General features: G+C 32.1%; 1 protein-coding gene across 1 annotated transcript; it reads right to left on the reverse strand.

Moving 5' to 3' along the window:
• Nucleotides 1-5,690: 5,690 nt before the first annotated feature.
• On the reverse strand, nt 5,691-10,431 carry LOC107170432 (uncharacterized). Its single transcript, XM_089219427.1, has 2 exons — nt 9,750-10,431; nt 5,691-7,089 (listed from the first exon to the last, which is right to left on the reverse strand). Exon 2 carries the CDS (start codon nt 6,336-6,338, stop codon nt 5,748-5,750), a length of 591 nt encoding a protein of 196 aa, XP_089075553.1. The 5' UTR covers nt 6,339-7,089; nt 9,750-10,431; the 3' UTR covers nt 5,691-5,747.
• Nucleotides 10,432-20,488: the final 10,057 nt, after the last annotated feature.

Genomic DNA, 20,488 nt, shown 5'->3' on the forward strand with positions numbered 1-20,488 from the left:
TCATATATTAATTAAAAAATGCTCAGCCATGTTAGATTTAGTTCAATATAAATAAATTCTTAAGGTATACTTAGTCAATTGTCGTATTGTAAAGATAAAAAAAAAAAAAAAATATGTTGTATCTTTGCAGGATTCGAAATCGGAACCCCTGGGTTCAAAGCCGTATAATATGACCACTGAACCACAAAATTAGCGCACTCTGATGTCTAGCTCCCATACTACAAGATTTCTGGCTCCCCCGGTCGGTTATTGGGAGCTTCCATACATTATCATTGTATGGGCTATCTATGTATATTTAATCAATGATTAAGGTAAGAGGCAGGTAAGGTCTTGAGAAGTAGAAGTTATTCTTGGGAAAACAAAATATTAATATAAATGTCATATGTGCTTATCTCAGGACGATATTGAATATGATTCTGCGATTTCTCTTACCTACAAGCTGAGCAATATTTAGTTAATAAATAACATCGAAAGATTAAAAATATAAACAAAAACAATAATGCACACGAAGAAATAAAAGAACGAGTAGTTAGTACGAACAGATGTTATAACAGTTTGCTATCACTGTTCAATTCGAAACTTGAAGTTATTCTTATTATCGAGAGAATCGAAGATAATTTTATACACAAGCTATCGGAGACCGGTGTTGACGTATGAACTAGAGACTTGGGCTTTTGCAAAAATCGATTTCTACAAAACGTTGAGTACAATAGAAAGAAAAATACTCCAAAAACTATTTGACCCAGTTTATAATGTAGAAATGCGGTGAAATTAGATATTAAAAGACCTACAAGATATGTATGTACGGAAGCCGTCAGATATCCTAACGTATTGCAGAAGCAAGAGGATAGAATGTGATGCTGGGCATGTACATATTATATGGAAATCGGAAGGAAAAACTATAAAACGTGTCATAGACTCATAGGCGGAAGAATTGTAGGGAAAAGGCCTACAGGAAGACTCCGAACAAGATGGAGAGATGTTGTGGAAAAGGATATAACGATGATCCGTGAAAGTATACGATTATTATGGACGACGCGAATGATTGAGACTGCAGATGGAGTGAATTAATGGTGGCGACGATGGGCGTAGGTACTAGGCCAGCTTAGCTGTTAAGAAGCAAAAGGAGAAGAAGTTAGAACTAGTACTAGGTACTATACGGCCCCCACAAGGGAGGATGGTCAGAAGGACTCATATGGACACGAGACCAGTGCCCGGGGTTAATGTAAATAATTATTTCAATATAATATATTAGAAAAATGTTTCGAAATTAATTGTAATTTAAGAGGGACCCTGATTTAGTTCTGTGACATCTGGGCCAAAAATACGATGTGGGGGGGGGGGGCTGAATGCATACATATACTATGTAGCCTGTTGCCTGTTATCATTAATTCATCAGAGACGAATTATCTTACATTTTTTATAATTAATTATTTGACAATGGGTTTTTTTTTATCGACCTAGCATTATTAGCTATTAATTACTTTTCCATCATGGTATTATAAGCTAGTTTACTTATTTATTATCTAAAAATTATACTTTATTTTTTTATAGTTTAAATTTAAATAGCATAATACCAAGAATATTCTATAATTCCACTATACAGTGCATATTACATCACGTTGTAACAACCACGGAGAAAGACGGTGAGAAAATATAATATTAGGTACCTAAGTCACTATGGTGATCAATTATTAAACCTATTGTAATCATTACTCGTGCGTCGTGCGTTATTGTGAGCTTCCTGAAAAATGGAAAGGACTAGTGACCTAGTCCATCCACAACCACCCTAACCACCTACTAGCTTTGACCCACCCACTCACTTTCAAAGGTCGGGTGATTGCCCTACCTGAACTGCTGAACATTGGGTTCGGCGCCACTGGTTAATATAATTAACCAAATTTTTGTAGGGCGTCAATATTGGCAGTTTTGATGAAAATTGTTGAGGTTCGTTATAAGAACCTACCTACCTATAACGTACATATTATACGGTGTCAGCTGACAATTAAATGTTGAAAGATTTTTCCATAGAAATCGTCTGTTACATTGTAGCAGATCAACTAGTTCGAATGTCGGTGCCTTGGTGGTTATTATTGCAACCTATTTATTTTTTTGACTCAGCCAAATGAATAAAAAAAAAAAAAAAAACCAGGAGTTCGGATTTTTTTGTGATTTTAAGGTGAAAGTTAGAATAATTTTTCAGGGTTGGGGGCAAAATGCAAATATATCTCACTGTTACAATATAAGACAATTCAAATTCAAGAGTTAATTTTTTTTATTTTCTTAGGGTTTTTAGAACTGGTTCAAAATTATAATTTTGTATTAATATAGTGCTCATAATAACGGAATTTAACTTATAATTACAGCTTCCGCAAATCAGTTAAAAAAAAAAAGTCCAGTTTGAGTGAGGTATTTGAAAATGATCCTGTTACCCCCCCCCCCCCACCACAAATACGCCACTGCTTTCACCTCTTGATTTTTGGAGATACCTATTTATAAACGGCGTGTGATATTGACGATAATATTGTAGTAGCAACTCGTAAAATAAATTTAATCCCATAAATCTTTGTTGTGCGGATAAAAAAAAAAAAAAACCCATCAAATTTCAAAGGAGATATTTGCATTCCCCTGTCAAACGATCAGATATTAATTGCAAAAAATCGCATACCTAGGTAATGCGCGGATATTGAACAGCATGATGTATTTGTTTAAAGCTTATAATATGTGTTTTATATATACACTATTTTATGAATATCGAAGGCAATCGTTTTTGATTTATCACCGCTCTATTACAGTAAATATTATTTTTCCATTTCAACCATTACCTATATACCTACCTATATTGTATTATACAATTTGTATATACTTATATACAACATTTTTTTTTCTCAAAGTCTCGTTCTATTTCGAGTATTTATCATAATATGTTTGTGGGTGTTTATATTTATTAAAATTTGATTTACGCACCCATTATATACATAAATCATTATTAATAATTAATAATAATATGTATACATGTACCTTTAGTAAATAATAAATATTATACTTATTAATTAGGTATTCAATAATTCTTTCTTTTCAAACGTTAATATATTTTACTATTGAATAGTACAGTACAACAATATTGTTAATTATAAAAAATAATATTTAATTACCAATTTTATTCATTTATGTATATTATTTATAAAAACAAACAGAAATATGTAGGCACTTATAATGGCTCCTGCAGCGAAACGCTCTGAAAAATGTATAGGACATACTGAAGTATATATATTTTAAACTAGATATTATAAAAAACAAACTAATTAGTGCCAAAACAAACAAAATACACAAACTAAACATCTAGTTTTTATTTTGAAATATGTTTCCAAGGTAGTGTAAATTATAGACCGATTAAACCAAAATATTGAAAATTTCAAGTGTATACAGGAATAATCGTCAAAAAAGACTCAGAAAGGAAACAGACAACAGTATAGGTACAAGTAATAAATGTATGAAAAATAGGTAACTATATAGGTACGTCTTATAACCTTGTAGTCACTTTATTTAATTGTTTTTTAAAACCATGTTATTAAAAATCAGCACATTTTCAATTTTTGTAATAGTTTAGGTTACATGTCTTCTTCTTAGGCTTAAAACAGATCATTTAGGTCTAATGCCGCTTCTACAATACCTCTCCAATGCATTCTATCCACTGCCAAATTGATGTTATAGGGTCCACTCGTGTCAAATCTTTCTTGACTGTATCGAACCATCTTTGCCGTGGTATCCCTATGGGTTTTTTTCCATTCAGCTTTCCGTCGAGCACATTTCTTATAAGGCATCCTTCTGCACGCCACACATGTCCAGCCCATTCTAGTCTTTTGCTACTAAGAAATTTGCAGATGTTCGGTTTATTATAGAGTTTTTGTAAATCTTACATGTATAAATTAAAATTTAGAATAAATAAATATTTAAATCAAGGATTTTTTTATTGCTTTTTTACTAGGAAAATCATCAGTTATCTTGTTCATATTCAATTTTTCTTTCTTAAATAGAAAACCAGTATTCCTGTATAACGCTCATTAAAAAATTGAACTCATTATTGATGTCCATGGTTTTTGAAAAATTGAATGCCTTAATTTGGTTGTTCATTAAAATTTCGTTTTGGAGGTCACTATATAGTCGTTGCCTATGCATTTGTAGCCTCCGTATCATTCCTCATAACCCAGTAGGGTTAGGGCTAGGGGCTAGGAGTTTGCATATTTTTCAATAATCATTCGAAACATAGTGTTGTAATAAGCTTTTCATTGTTAGTACTTAAGAAATTAGGTTAAGTAAACAATTATTGGTAATAAGAAAAATTATAATAAATAATATAAAACAACAGCAAAAAGCACACAAGTAGGTTAAGATAACAAAATACAAATTATGCATAGTAAGTTAAAAGGATGTAGTAATAAGAAATGTTAGTATGTAAAAACTATGTTAAGAAAACATTTAATTTTTAAACAATATATTTATTTTGACACTAGTCAACTATAATTAAAATTTAAGATTAGTATATAAGAGAGTTGTTAAAACAGGAATGGTGGTCAGAGGTGGTAATCGTGTGACTCGGTTATCACTGGACGCCGTTATTGAATAAAAACGTATTACAATATTTTTGTAGTTCGTTTATTGTATACTTTCGAGTGATCGACGTATACGACAATAGCTAACTGATATAAAAAATGTGTTTCATTGTACTAGAAGTTTAAGTTAATCATTTTTATTTTGCATTCAGCAAGATAATGTCTTGTTATTTTTGACGGAAAACTTACTATTATTTTTGACTGCACCGTATATTATGGCGAATTGGTGAAATCGCGGGAAAAGCAATTCAAACACTTTACTCAGCGATGGTGCATGTAACACAGTATAGTACAAAGATTTCTTTGAGTGGCCGAAGAAGTACGTTCATATTTTTGTATAGTTGACCAACTTATATCTTGTGTAAAAAAAGTATTTTTGAAAGCATCACCTCGAACTTGTATTTTTAAAAATGAAGCTCCTGAGTTCCTGACATCCCAATGCCAACACAACCGATTTTAACTCGTTGGGGAACATGGTTGGATGCGGTCAAATACTATTGTGAGAATTATGAAGTACCTACCTAATTATTATTTTATTAATAAGTTAGATGAAGATGACGCGAGCAGCATCGAAAAAGCTAAAGATATTTTAAACAAACCAGATTTGTAAGCAAACTTGGCATTTATTTCTTCAAATTATAGTTTTTTTCGACTTATACTATACGTTTCGAAAAACAAAACATGATGTTAGGTATCTGAGTTTATTTCCGTCGTAAAAACTGTTGAAGAAAAATTACAAAGTCCACTAAAGGAGCAAAAAGAAAGACTATTTGCAAAATATATATAAACGAATTATATAAATATAATATTATACTTTAATATGGTATATAAAAAGCATTTGTAATAATATCAATACGATCGCAATAGTTTATTACTGAACCAAAATACTTACTGTATACATTTTATTATTAATAAGTCGTATCATATATTCATAATGTTAGGTATGCTGTATAGATATTTAATTAAAAATAACACGTAATAAAACACTTAAGGTTATAATATACATAATATAAAATGTTTTATTTTTACTTTATTAAATATACAAATAATTATAATACATTTAAAAAAATGCTCGTATTAGAAAAAAACAGGTACCTATTAAAAACAAATATATTTGCATATTATAAGAATAGTTCAATCCGTATCAGACTCTGAATCAGATGACGTATCTCCAGTAATAGTTAAAGTTAAATTTTGTCGCTCCGCTTCAAACACCTCGTCCATAATGTCATCAATTTCCCAAAACTTATTTTCCTCTGTTATCGTGTGTCTTATAAAGTTCTTCCACATGTCTGCATCTACTCTTTCTATGCCTTCTATTAAAAGTTTTTTCACATCAGGTAGTTTAAATGTAGTGTTGTTCATTCTTACATGATTCTTGATCGATGACCAAGCAAGCTCGATCGGATTAAGCTCGCAATGATAAGGCGGCAGACGTAAAATTGTTTTATTTTGTGTATTGGCGATTTCATCAATAACAAATTTGTCATGTTGCGGCTTAATTTTTTTTACGATGTCTAAAAGTTCTCGTATTATCATAGTTCTATCCACCACTTCCCCTTTATTCTCCAACCACTGTATAATATCGGCCCTCTTCGATGACGCCGTCGGTGCTTTGTCCAACTTGATAGAATGATACGACGCATTGTCCATGACAATCACGCTGTTGTCCTTTAGACGAGGTAGAATATTTTCCATCCACTCGAAAAATGTTTGCCCGTTCATCTCGTCGTAGTAATCACGGGAGTTCTTCTTGGATTCAAAACACAATAGTCCATTGTCAACAAAACCATCTTCGGACCCTATATGAAGAACAATTAGACGCTTGCCTTTGCGCTTTGCCAGACGGATTCACGGAACCGGTTGACATTCCCTTTAGGAATGCGTCACGGTGGGATGTTATTGTTGTATCACGACATTGATAATTTGCCAATTTGGGCAGTCACCAGCATTCACCCAGGTTTCGTCTAAATAATACACATGGCGACCCTCTTCACGATAGTTCCGTATCGATCTCAAGTACCTTCTTCGCCAAAGTATTAACTCGGTTTTTTCTGTTAGAGCACTGTTACGACCTTCTTTGACGTAACGGAATTTTAATTCCTTCAATAATTTAAAAATACTAGTATGCGATACGGTTGGCAAATCTTTATCATCAGACACAGCTTTGTGAATTTTATCGACCGTAGGGATTTCGCGTCGGAACCAAATACTATGTAGGTACGTGCCTACGGACTGCATTCTGTGCGAAGTCATCGAACGCTTCAGTAATTTGTACTTTTACTCTCTTGCGTTTTGGAGATATTACCGTTTTAGTTTCCTTGTAATTACTGATGGTTCTATGTACTGTTGATTCACCAACGCTCATGTTTTTTGAAATTATCGCTCTCATTTGCCTCATTGACATACTTGGATTATCCTTAATAATTGTCTTGTACATATTGACAATGCGTACTCATTCACGTGAACCAACAATCTAAAATAAAAAAAAATACAAATTTTAAATACAAAAATATTATTAAAAAATATCGGGGCCCAAAATAAAAATTAACGCACTTCGTTTTATTATTCAAAATATATGTAAAAAATATTTAATCATCAATTCAATTTTAATATTTCGTAATAATAACAACCAACAATAAATACAGTCGAGTCGCGAAAACTCAAAAAACTTGAAAACTTGATTTTTTTTTTACTCTCCTAGAAAATTATTTCCCTATTAATTAGTTAGATGTCTCGAAGCGAATTTTTATCCCCCTTAAACTTCGAGTTATCACGACTCGACTGTAGAAGTAAAAATGTCAACAAAATTACTTGACTATCAACTTGTTTGCTCAAATAAAATAACCGAAAATTATTCGAATAATTTATCTTCTAAAAATTTAACTCTACTTTGTATTATAATAGCAATAAAATAACATTAATTTATGTAATTTTCTTTTTACCAAGTCGATTTTTACGGAAACCGGTTTTTTTATTCCCGTACAAAAACACTTACTAATTGTGAAGTAAATATATTCTGCTGTCATACCTGCACTGTTCGGCTCAAAATCTAAAATTATAGGTACTAGAGGTACAGAATAAATTAATTTAAAAAAAAATTAATTTCAGGTACTGATACTGACGCGCCTATATAGTAGTTAGTAGTATATAGTAGTTTTGGTACCTAGATTATGGCAAGTACACCGAATAAAATTTCAGGGGGGGATTTCTCCCCTACACCCACCCTTGTATATCGCGACCCATTGCAGGTACTTTTATGAAGTAAGTCAGGATGACAATATTTACCATAATCGTAGTTATAATTGAATTTTCGACAATCATTTTTAAGTGTTTTTTGTATACTTCACTCGTCAATTTTTATTTACGTACCTATATTTTGTCAGGGAGTTGAAGTCAGGGAAATTACTTATAATATAATATATAAAATATTATACCAGTTTTCAGCGCTGTCAACAGTATTTATTTCCTTTATTAATCGAGCACAATACATTTCTATTATTCAAACAGTTTTTGTTTGTTTTTTTTTTCATGATAAAAAAATATAATATAAATTAACATATAAAATCAATTTCGTTTTGTATCCCGCGATAGAGGACGCAGTATAATTTCATGTTTTGACAGTGGAATGATTTATTATTGCCAAAATATGCACAACGTATATTATTACTATTGACTATAGAGATAATTAATTTCAAATGTGTACAGATCCGATGTAACTAAACAAAAGATGAAAAAAAAACTGTTAATTTTGTCGATACCTCGTCACGACTGTTGATCCTTAACCACGCATTCAATGTAGCTGGACTGTACAAGATTTATATTAAAGACTGATGATCCAATACTCATACAATTGTTATTTGTTAATATATTTTTTCGATCTACAATTACACGTTTTTTAAAATTTTAAATCATATTGAATGTAAATTTTGTTTGCTAGATCACGTTCATTGTTCAAAACATCTAAATAATAATTTGAAAACTCATGTTTAGTTATCACAATGTGTTCATTCTACCACAAATCACGGAAATTTATAATTATTTATAAACATTAAAGGCGTGTGTTTTTCTGGTATCATGAATCTTATAGACAATTTTCATTTTGACCATTTCAGTTTTCTAAATGTATTATTTATTGAAAATTAATAATTGAAAGGCTTTCCAAGCATTATGAGATTATAGTACGAAATACAATTAAAGCTGTTGTGACAGATGCCAACATTTCCAATAACAATACCTAAACCTACGTATTCTATGTTTCATATCTGGCGCTTATAAATAAATCATTGATGAGAAGTGACCCTAACATCGTTATATATGTTGAGAAAAATTGACTATCCGTAATTAATAATTATTTTGAAATGACTACATAATGAATAAGTTTTCATTAAAATTTTTCAATTGATTTAATAATAATAATTCATAGACGCGTAGGTATAATGATCTTAGTTTTTAATTTGTCTAGATCAGTCTCAGTTGTTGTTTTTAAACAGAGTTGTATCGTAGATTCCTATATAGGTACCTACCTATATTAAATATTTATATATGGATATCGTTTTGATTTTCTAATATCAATAGATTATATTATAAGAATAGGGTTTTTGCTGGTGCCGTTGAAGTTCGGTACCTACGTGATTTGTTTGGCTGTACGAATATTGAATTATAAAACAAAACAATACACCAACGACATGCGAATTTGATTCGTTAACAGAGGCCATTGGGGTGGATGTCATTGTGGGTGTCGATGTTTTGCTATCGCGATACTGATCATGAAATTATACAGCACACCTATACTCTCTCAGACTCCCAAGGGAACGCAATTTATATTTCCGGTCGATTCGTCGGTTTACAAACTGCGAATAGCAAACACGTGTAGAGGTTCGTCTGTATATAGTTATACTTAGAACCTAAATATGGGTACACAATGTTTTCATATATTACTAGCTGAATCCGTGCACTTCGTAGCCTGTTAAAAATCCTACCTCTTATATGTCTCAAACTCTGTGTTAAATTTATTACCTGTGATTATGCTAGCAGTATATTTTTATACATATAGATAAATAACGGGTAAAATATACCAAGTAATAATCTTACTACGATGTTCAATTTATCTTATCAATATGTAATGCTACTTACGTGGCATTACACACGTGCGGTGGCATGACTGGCAAATAAAATGAATTTAAGAATTCATTTGGATATTTGACAACTTCATCTTGATTTATTATGTTATCGATGGATTGGTACGTTGTCGTGTTGCCTGGAACTTTGTAGAGCTGGCGGTATGTGAATTTCACTCACCGGTATTCGGTATGTATTTACATACCGGTTTCTATCGGTATACCGGTAATTCGGTATTTTTCGGTAAATACCGTCTCTTCGGTAAATACCGTTCCTTCGGTATATACCGTCTCTTCGATAATTACCGTCTCTTTGGTAAATACCGTACATTCGATAAATACTGTATTTTTGGTTTATACCGTCTCTACGGTAAATACCGTATACATTCAGTAAATACTACCTACATGTATTTTGTTAGATCATATAAATATCGTATATTATCGCCGTGTTCCGTGTATAGTCTCAAACTTCGTTAATACGTTGAGGTAGAGCTGGTGGTATGTGAAATTCACTCACCGGTATTCGGTATGTATTTACACACCGGTAATTCGGTATTTTTCGGTAAATACCGTCTCTTCGGTAAATACCGTATCTTTACTCGCCGTACCGAAAAATACCGGTATACCGGAATATTCAAATACCGGTATTTTTAAATACCGGTAGTTCCAAATACCGGTGACTCACCGGTATACCGTAAATACCGCCAGCTCTAGAATTTTGTTTAGAATAGTGATATTGATTGTACTTACTTATCATATTTTTTGACTGCCAATATAGCCCGTGCACTGAGCCACTGACGGTTTCTGTAATTTTGTGTTAGATTTGGGAAAACTTTGTCAATTAATTCTTTTGTTGTTACTTTTATTTTACAGAAATTATTTAGCAATGTCATGCATTGTGTTGATTCATCGATCTCTAGTTTCCCATTCCTCATTTTCAGCGATTGTTTTGCGTAACCATCAGCTGATGGATCATTTTGTAGATGTACCCGCATATTTGTCTTCAAGTTCAATTTATGGACGTTTTGCCATCAGCTGGTGTTGAATGTGGTATAACTGGTAGGGGTTTTCAAAAAGCACTAGACAATAAAATGAGTGCATCACCACCAAAGAGTTCTTGATTTCTTTGTATATCTCTTATTGTATGATCAAGTGCTTCTAATGCTTTTTGGTGCGCCATAGTTCATTCGTATCATATAATGAGCTTACATGCTTGAAGTACCTTATCAATTCTGGATATCATTGTGATATTGAATATTAGTCTTTCTGTGGTTTGAATGTTCAACCACAGAATAGATTAAATCAGAAGGGACACTTTCAATGTAAACAAAAACGTGGCGGCCATGTTCCCGTGGGCTATTTTACCAATTTAGTGTTATCAGTTAAAAAACTGGTATCATAATTCATGATTTAATTCAAAACATTTATATTAAGATTATTAAAAATCTTAGCAAAAGCATTTGTTACACGTTTTTTAGTGTGTACTGCTTTTTAACTGCAGTTAAAACATGCAGACATGTTCTGTTGTGATCTGTCGTCTGTACTTTTTTGAATTATACTGTGCAATAGAAGCATTATATAATAACATACTCTTTTTATCTTTTTCCTTCTCAATCTATTTTCTTATTCTTAAACCATAATCATAATGTACCTCTACTATTCAAGGTTGCCTTCAAACAATCGTGATCTATAAATTTCAAAACTACATTTTAGCTTCTAATAAATAAAATATATATTTTATTTAATAAACGTGTATTTTTTTCCAATATATATTTAATATGAATACCTATTTAATCATATATTTGATTAATACTAATCTTATGCAGTTGCTAATTTTAAAATTAAGAATTTTAAGCAATTAGTAAGTAATTTGAATAAAACTAGAGTTGGATCTATACATTTTTGGAAAAATTTAAAATATTGTATTAAACATTTTGTTTTTCTGATATGGTTACACTGTTTAGCCAACGGGTAGATGGCTGCCACGTTTTTGAGTATTGGGTATCTTTACCGTGTTAATTTTTATCAGTGTTCAGGCCCTGGTTCAACTACAATTTTAATGCTGAATGTGCTGTTCGACCACCACCCAGAAGAGTTGCTGCAATTCTTGATGATGTGATTGCCAGTGTAGTATAATTTCGGGATCGAATGGTTGCCAAAATTGTTGAAATGAGAAAAGTTTTGCCTGTACCTCCCGGTGCATCCAGGAAATAAAATTCACCGCTGTTGCTTTTGATGTTATGCATAATTTTGTCATACGCTATGCGTTGTTCTGGAGCCAAATTTGGTAGATTCGCTTGAACAAATTCATACACGTCAAACTGTGGTTCTCACTGCAAATTACAATCATATGGGCTGTTTGAGGATCAATTAGGCGTAAGCATGCCCAGTCGTACAGGGGGTTTTGTTAACGATTTCCAAACACTTATCTTCAATTGTAACCAATGCTTCATTATACACGTTTAGCGAAAATTGAATGTCTTGATTTTGATTCGTTGTACGCAAACTATGCAAAATGTCTTCACTTATGTTGTCTTTCTATTTTTACCAAAGATTTTTTGGATTTTATGGAAAGCACGTTGTTAATATAATCGTGAATAAAGTTTGCTGTGGTCGAGCAGTATTCAATATTTCAATGCATCAGCGAGTGCAGTACCCCAATGTGCATCATTTTCAAGAAGATTTAATTCTTGGAAAGCTTCCCGATGTGTGGCAAAAACTTAATCCTTCACTGCTCTCAATTATTCAAAGGATGTCGATCCACGCACACTAATTAACAACAATCGCAAGTAAAAGCATTTTGTATTGTTTGGATGAACAGTATACAGACGGCCTAACCCGTATATCGAATATAAATTGGCATGTCCTTCAACTGCTTTGCCTTGTTTGCGGTATTTAAACTTTTTCCCTGATGTATTCCATATGTAATATATTGGTACTTCAGAATAAAATAGCATCTTTGCAAACATATCTTTACCGCACAATGAGAAGAATGCAGTTTACGCTGTTGATGGTAGTGACAATGTTCTTGCACATACATTATCTGCCGTGAAGTACACGTGCTGACCATTTGCTAGGTGCACTGCCAAATGAGCAACGGTTGTTGGATGTCGTTCATGGATTAGAAATTATAGAATCCGCCATAACTGCTTCATTACTACCTACTGATGTATCGTCCCAGTTGAAATTAGTGGATTTCATCTATAGATCCAGTTGTGTTTTCCACATTGAAAACTGCCATATCACTTCCTTTGTTAACATATTTGCACATGTATTTCACTGAAGTGCAATACAGCGAAACTTCTTAATACCGGACACTCTCGATCGGTTAAACGTCGTCCGCTATTTGGAGGTGTCCGCTATTAAGAGGGGAAATACAGTTAGTACACATTTCACCGTTCCCAAAATTCCGTCCGTTATTTGGAGGTGTCCGCTATTGAGTGGTGTCCGTTAAAGGAGGTTTCACTGTACTTGACATTTATGTGTGATTTAAACGTCTTCGAGAGTAACGGTGAATAAGGTACAACCAACGATTATCCATTTCAACAACATTTCTAAAGTGATTGATTTGCCTCCGTCTTCATTTGATCGTCAACGATAGAGTGGATATCCGTAATTTCCAGTGATTGACTCGGCAACGAAAGTTCTTGGGTATCTTTTTAAGCATTTCCCATCAGATATGCATGGTGAATTGTTGTTATGTACACCAAGTGGGCTATGAATCATATTATTTGTGATGACTTCAAATAAATCTGGATCTCTGTCGGCATCTGGTATTTTTGCTGAGATGACCTGATCAATTTAGTTTGACTACAAAAATTTTCATCGTAAATCTTAAAATGTTTGTTTGAGTACCTCCCGAGATTGGGCCCATCACTTTTTAACTTAGCCTATCTTCTACCCATAGGTATAATATATATCTGTATTAAATTTCTTAGAAATTGGTTGAGCCGTTTAGGAATGCATTATAAGGACAAACAAACAGACAGAAATCCATTTTTATATGTATAGAAGATGATTACATTCATTATTTTCCAGTAAATGGCATTTTATTATCATGTAACTTAGCCGTCATGTGTTTGAATAGAAAACCATATAATTTGATATAATCGTACCTACGTATAAGAAATCTAATGCCAACAAACACATCGTACGTCCTGGGGCGCTGCTGTTAGTTAGATTAGCGCCACTTGTTTCTCTTAGAATTTTGGTGCAGTAAATTCGTATCGTATAATGAGATGAATAGGAATGGGTTTAACGATATTTTAGCGATTGAAAGAATGTGTACGCAATTTTAATACCATCCACATCTCGAAAACATTTTTAAAAAAAAAACCGTACAAATGAGCGTATTAAGGACCAATTATAAAATTTAAGTTCAATAGATATTTTTCCAAAAACGTGTTTTTATTGACTCTGTAATGGGGAGAATAGGAAAATAGCTTAATAATTATTATTAGTATTCCTTTATACATTTAGAATAGTAAATATAAACTCAACTTATACTTTAAAAAAAAGCTTATGAACAATATACAATAAGTTCTTATTTTATTTCAAGCTTCAAAAGTAAATTATTCTGCATATTTAATAACAAAGTATAAAATAATCAATTTTTATGTAATAAAAATAAAAATATAAAATACCTATTATAGTGAAGTAATTAGGAAATTCCCAAGAAAAAAATTATATTATTTTTTCTTTCCATTAATTTTGTGAGATAAAACAGCAATACTGTAAATGCTATACTACAGCGCAAATATTAAATATTATCATTACCTACCTGTACTTATTAATTATGATGAAAAACAAAATATTTAAATTTATATAATTTGTACAGTTTACTTTTAATTCTACAAAATATACTTCAAAACTCAATGAATATTTCAAATTTGTACCCACTTTAAATAGTTTAAATAAAACTGCAAACTCTATTGAAAACAAAATAAAATTTTTGAATTTCATAAATTTACAGAGTTTCTTAAATATCTATTAAATTTCTGAAATTTTACATCACTAATATATATAATATACTAATCTAATATGTAGGTACAAATAATAATTACATCAAAATGTATAACGAATTATTAATTATTGTTGTCAGTTATTATAATTTTAAAACTGTTAAAACTGTTAGGGTTTTTTATTTTTACTTTTTTATAAAATTTATTGGAATATATACAATCTGTAATAATAATTACAATAAGCATATGAGCGGAAATGTACAGTTGACTATGACTGTTGATTTTTTTTTAAGCCGACACAACTTTTGTAAAGGTTGGTATATTATATGAGGTTAGGCTACAACTATAATCATAGTATCTACATATGTATAGTACACCTATACCTTCGAAATTCACCTACCTCGAAGAATGTAAAGAGTAGGTACATAAAGAGGCGTATATATAGAATTTTAGGGGCTCGTAGCATAAAATCTCCTGGGACCGGTAAACATTTTAATTTAAATAAAAGAAATCCTCGGATTCACTTTTTTAAGATGTAAAATGAACATTGAACTATAATCTGAAGTAATTTAATTGGTAAAAAACTTAAGTGTCAAAATGTGTCACAAAACATATTAATATTTATTAAATGTAGGTACAATATTTACCTAGTACCTAATAATAATTAGTCATTATACTAAGTCATATAAGCTATACATATTTTAGAAATTGTTTTAAACATTTGAAATAAAAAATGTATACAAAAATTTTACTGTCAAATAGAGATAGGTAGATCGGATTAACTTGTTAATTTAAACTGAAATTGGGGCCCGTTGTCCGTGCCTTAAAACCCCATCCGTTTCGAAGCTTTTCCTGAACAAACAGATAAACAGCCAAAGCCAAAGTATCTTTGCGTGTTTCATGCAATATAATTACAATATTACTTGAACTTTATATAATGTCCTTATAAAAATATAAACTCACAATCCTCAAATACATAAATTATAAATTTGAACTATGTACTCTTATGTAAACAAATATCGTGACTACCTATTTATTTTCGGTATTTTTTTAATGCATTGAGAGAAACTTACGAGAAACCTTTTATTAAATTTTCAAGTTGTTTAACTTAAAAAAAAAAAAATGTCATCCTACTGAAATAAAACTTTAAATGTTTGATGTGAAACATCTTATTCATCGGCTGAGAGGTGAGATTGGTTTTTGGCTTTGCGACTCTTGTAACACTAAGCGTTCGACCACCATTCGAGGAAATCGCTTAAAGCGTGGAAATTATGCAATGCAATCATCGTACGAAACATCTAATACGTCTTTAAAACAGCGATATAACTTGGGCTCCGTCTGTGATTTAGGTGATAAATCATCCACAGACCTTTGTTTTTTTACTTGTTTTATAATTTATTTGATTGGCAAGTAGGTTCTGTAAATTTTAACTCACCACGTCTTCTCTTTAGATAATAGTATTGAAATATAATGTAGATCACGAAGTAAGTAAATTGTAGGTATATATTTTAACACTGATATCAAATCATATTTTGTCCTTGGTTATACTCGTATTATTTTCTTATGGTTCACCTTAATGTAAAAAAATTACTAAGTGTGCGAATTGACTTAAAAAATTCACTAATATTTGTAGAAAAAGTATTAAATTTCCTAAAAGATTTATGAAATGAATTTGACAAGATTCTCAAACAACAAAATACCACACACCGAATTCGGATTTAAATCAAAACACTCAACCATACATAAACTGCATAGGACAGTCGATTTAGTTCCTTGGGAAGAAACAGTTCTGTACAACAGTGTTCCTAGACATCTCCTATAAGATTACGATTGGGTTTGGCAAGAGCCTCCACCCGCCCCTTATTTTTTTTTTTAAATTTACGACCTTTATGACAGATTATTCATATCGTCCGCCTAAACATTATCTATTCACTTCGTTGTACAATTAAAACAGCTATTAGGAGTCTCTCAAAGAAACGATTTGGCTTATTTCTGTACTCTATTTTCACTCATGACATCTCTAAGGACTCCTATGCCTTGCTATATATATGCTGATGATACACTAATAACCACATCTTGCGAAAACCACGCTACAGCCGGTGATAAAGTGTTCAAAACCATTTAAATATAATAATTAGCTTGTGAGTCAATTGGTGGAAAATCAAAATAAACGAATCCAAATCTGTTTAAGCCGCATTTTATTTCGAAATATTGGTTCACCACCTGCTACGTTAAATAGTTAAACAAATCCAATGGAAAATGAAGTTGAATGCCTTGGGCTAACCCTAGATGACGAATGCCTAACCTGGAGCCCACACATAAAACTTAAGCGTAAAACAGACAACTCAAGAGTTCACCTCCTAAAATCCCTCTTGAAATCCAAACTCTCCTTATCTAGTAAACTTGCCATATAAAAGTCAATAACTTGACCAGTATGGATATACGGTATTCAGTGATAGGGCTCTGCAAAGCCATCCAATTCCAAAACGCTTCAGGCGTTTCAATCCCTCGGGGCATCAGCTTATACAACTATAGTAACGTCTTCTCCTTGACACCTCAAAAAATTAGCACGATTATATTACTTTGAATTTCACACATCTTAAACTTTCACAGTAATCCATTAATCAAACAACTATTCTCCATCTCAGTAACCGGTAATGCATATGGAAAATTCAAAAGACAGTGACATAGAAACTTACTGAAATTTAAAAAATAAATAAATAAAATACAACAATACCTAAAAAAAGTATCAGGTTGGGTCGTACTTCTATAAGTGCTTGCTCTAAATGATAATATCCTGTCAATAACCATTATTAGCTATACAATTTGCTTATTATACTAATTATATTGCATAGATTGTGAATAATTTTAATAAAATAAAAAAAAAATAAAATTTGAAATGCAAAAAATTAATTTAAAAGAACTTCGATTTTCGTTTACGTTCCTAAAAAAGAACTCATTCATTTTCTTTTTCTTAATTTTTGAATGAAACAGTTCCAATAAAGTTTCGTTCCTAAAATATAAATCATTCCAGCTATCCATTCCTTTTTGGAACGAGTCCCTTCTCATCAATTGAACGAGATAATGTACGTACATTAAGTGTTTGTAAAAAAAAGTTTTGTTTTACAAGATTATGTGTAGGTACGTATCCATGATATGTATTTTTTATACGTAGCTATAAAGTACCTACCTTTAAATCCTTCATTATTATTGAGCTTTGTAATTAAGACTGAAGCGATTATTAAAATAGGCCCCGTCACGTCGTCACCGCTACCTTCGTTTATAAAAATGACGATTATAATATTATTATTGGGAGTCGTTATATAATTTATAAGGGAAAAAATATAAAATTTTGTTTTCGACTGATTAAATACGTGTTGATGACTGATATTGTTGTGATATTGTAACGTGATAGTTAATCCAATTAAATACGTCGAAGATTAAATTCACTGTGAAATAATAAAATGATATAACTATACGCTCTCACTACAGCGGATCACCGCATAAAAACCTGTGCACTCTGCTGCTGCTTCATCGGTTTATATTATTCCACGTTAACGTTTTGGTTTGGTATACGAGCAAAATATAAATTGTCGCGTTCCTCATAAAATAATAGCGCGGAATACCTGGTAGACAATTTTCGGAGTGATGGCGAGGTATAATGACAACCATAATCATTTGTCGTGGGATATACCTATTACTACGTGATTTAATTCGTTTATATTATATTTTATTTTGTCAAACATAAAAAAAAAAAATCGTGCGACGTGTGCGTGAATATCAATAGTTTAATTTTACGTCCCAAAAATAATATTATGGCCGATCCGCACGGACGCGTGGAGTTCGATGACGTGCGAATCTCCGACTGCGACTGCTTTCATAAGATAATATTATATAAACGTTTGAATTATTAATCCGGGGGTTTTACTTTTTTTTTTTCGGTATGCGTTCTCAAATTTATCCATCTACGACCCTTTGTGCGGACGATTTTTTTTTTCGTTTATTACAACATATCATCACGAACGCAGACCGCAGAAAAGCGACGGCAGTCGTAGGTACTATTTTTATCATATTCGGCGGTGGTCCACAAGTGGACGAGTCGCGATAAGTTTCATCGGTGCAAGTCATGCAGTGAAACTCTCGACTTCAATTTTTATAGTTAACGACGGGGATATCCTCCAGCAGTAATGATTAAATCGCATAAGTATATACTAAACGAGGGAAAATCAAACAGATCTAATCCACGAGCGTTTGCTCCGTTGTTTCGCGTCTGTTTTAATCATTATTATAGACATTAAACTTATGAATACGTCATTGATCCAAAATCATACGGCCAAGACGAATGATAAAACGCTATAGGTGTAGCGCGAGTGATGTATACGATTTTTAGATCTGTTTCAAATTATTTATCTGACTTTAAGTAATGCACGCGTACACACATTTATACACGAATAATTACTGTCTTGCACAGAAGAAATTTCGTTTCCCTCTCAGTCATGTCTTCAAAAAAGTACTATATGCGCAGTGAGTAGATAGACACCGTTTAATATCTTCATCTATGATTTTAACATCATTGGAGGTACTGCGAGCATATATACCAACGTCAGAGTATTGGTGACGGATAAAAAAAAAATAAAAATAATGTGCAGTTTTATTCGCGGTGGAATTATTTTTTCCCCTCATTCGATTACCCGCCGATCGTTGTTTGTGTATAATTATTAATTTATTATATGCAAATTCACAGAAAAAACCGATCGATTGTTTAATGTGATTGTATAATGTATATATAACTATCACACTGCAGGCCGGTCGGTAATTCCTGTGCACGGACTGTTGTCCGCTGATCAATTGATGTTGTTCGAAGTTCATAATAATAATGATATTGTTCTTCCACAATATTATAAAACACTCTTTAGATTCTATTGCCCGGTTGCACAAACGATCAATAAAAACAGTTCAATAAACTGTGATAACGGTTCAATAAACAGTCGGATAAATAACTTTATTGGTTCCTTAAAGTGTTGGACTGTTGCACAGAAAATTCTTTAACATTTTGATGGTTAGTGCTCTTACCATAGTTACAAAAAATTATCATTCCATCATGTATTTTTAATGTTATTGGTGTTAATTGTTATCTGTTTTATACTTTAAAATTAAGTTGAACTGGTATCAAAAATATTTTATTAAATGATAAATAATAATATTACCTTATCACAAAATAATTCGATATTATCAGATCAATAAAGTTATAGAACTCTTTTGAATATGAATCGAGCCGAAATCGGGTCTACGACTTATCGAACCGATAACACAATATTTATTGGATTGATAAAACTTATTGATCCTTTGTGCAACCTGTCAAATTGTTATCGATTCGATAACCCAGTTATTGGTCCGATAGCTAGTTATTGGTCGTTTGTACATATTATTAGACTGTAGCCTAAGAATTATGCAGTCAATTTTCGTCAGACACGCGGTACCAGTGGCGACTACGCGACTATCATTGATATAGCTTGCCCACGTACCTATTATCTGAAAAGGTGCTCAAGCATCCCTTTCATATAGCTGTGGAGGATGTGTTAGTGTCGGACGTCAAGACCTCAAGTATCAAAACACTTTGGCTGCCAAATGGCCGCCGGCGACCAAAATGATTTTATTTATTGTGAAGCTGCTATTTGGGGCGCCGGTGATCCAAACCGAATTATTTTTCAGAGGCCGCTTATCGGATCACCGCGACTATACCAAATTCGAAATTACCTTAAATGGACTTTATTTTAATACGGCTCGGAGATAA

Source organism: Diuraphis noxia, unplaced genomic scaffold (assembly GCF_037042655.1).
Source record: "Diuraphis noxia isolate RWA-SAM2 unplaced genomic scaffold, SU_Dnox_SAM2 contig0002, whole genome shotgun sequence".
NCBI classification, from domain to species: domain Eukaryota; kingdom Metazoa; phylum Arthropoda; class Insecta; order Hemiptera; family Aphididae; genus Diuraphis; species Diuraphis noxia.

Bases quoted from the DNA above. Each gene is read 5' to 3' on its own strand.
- LOC107170432 (XM_089219427.1), bottom strand. From the start codon at position 6,338: ATGAACGGGCAAACATTTTTCGAGTGGATGGAAAATATTCTACCTCGT.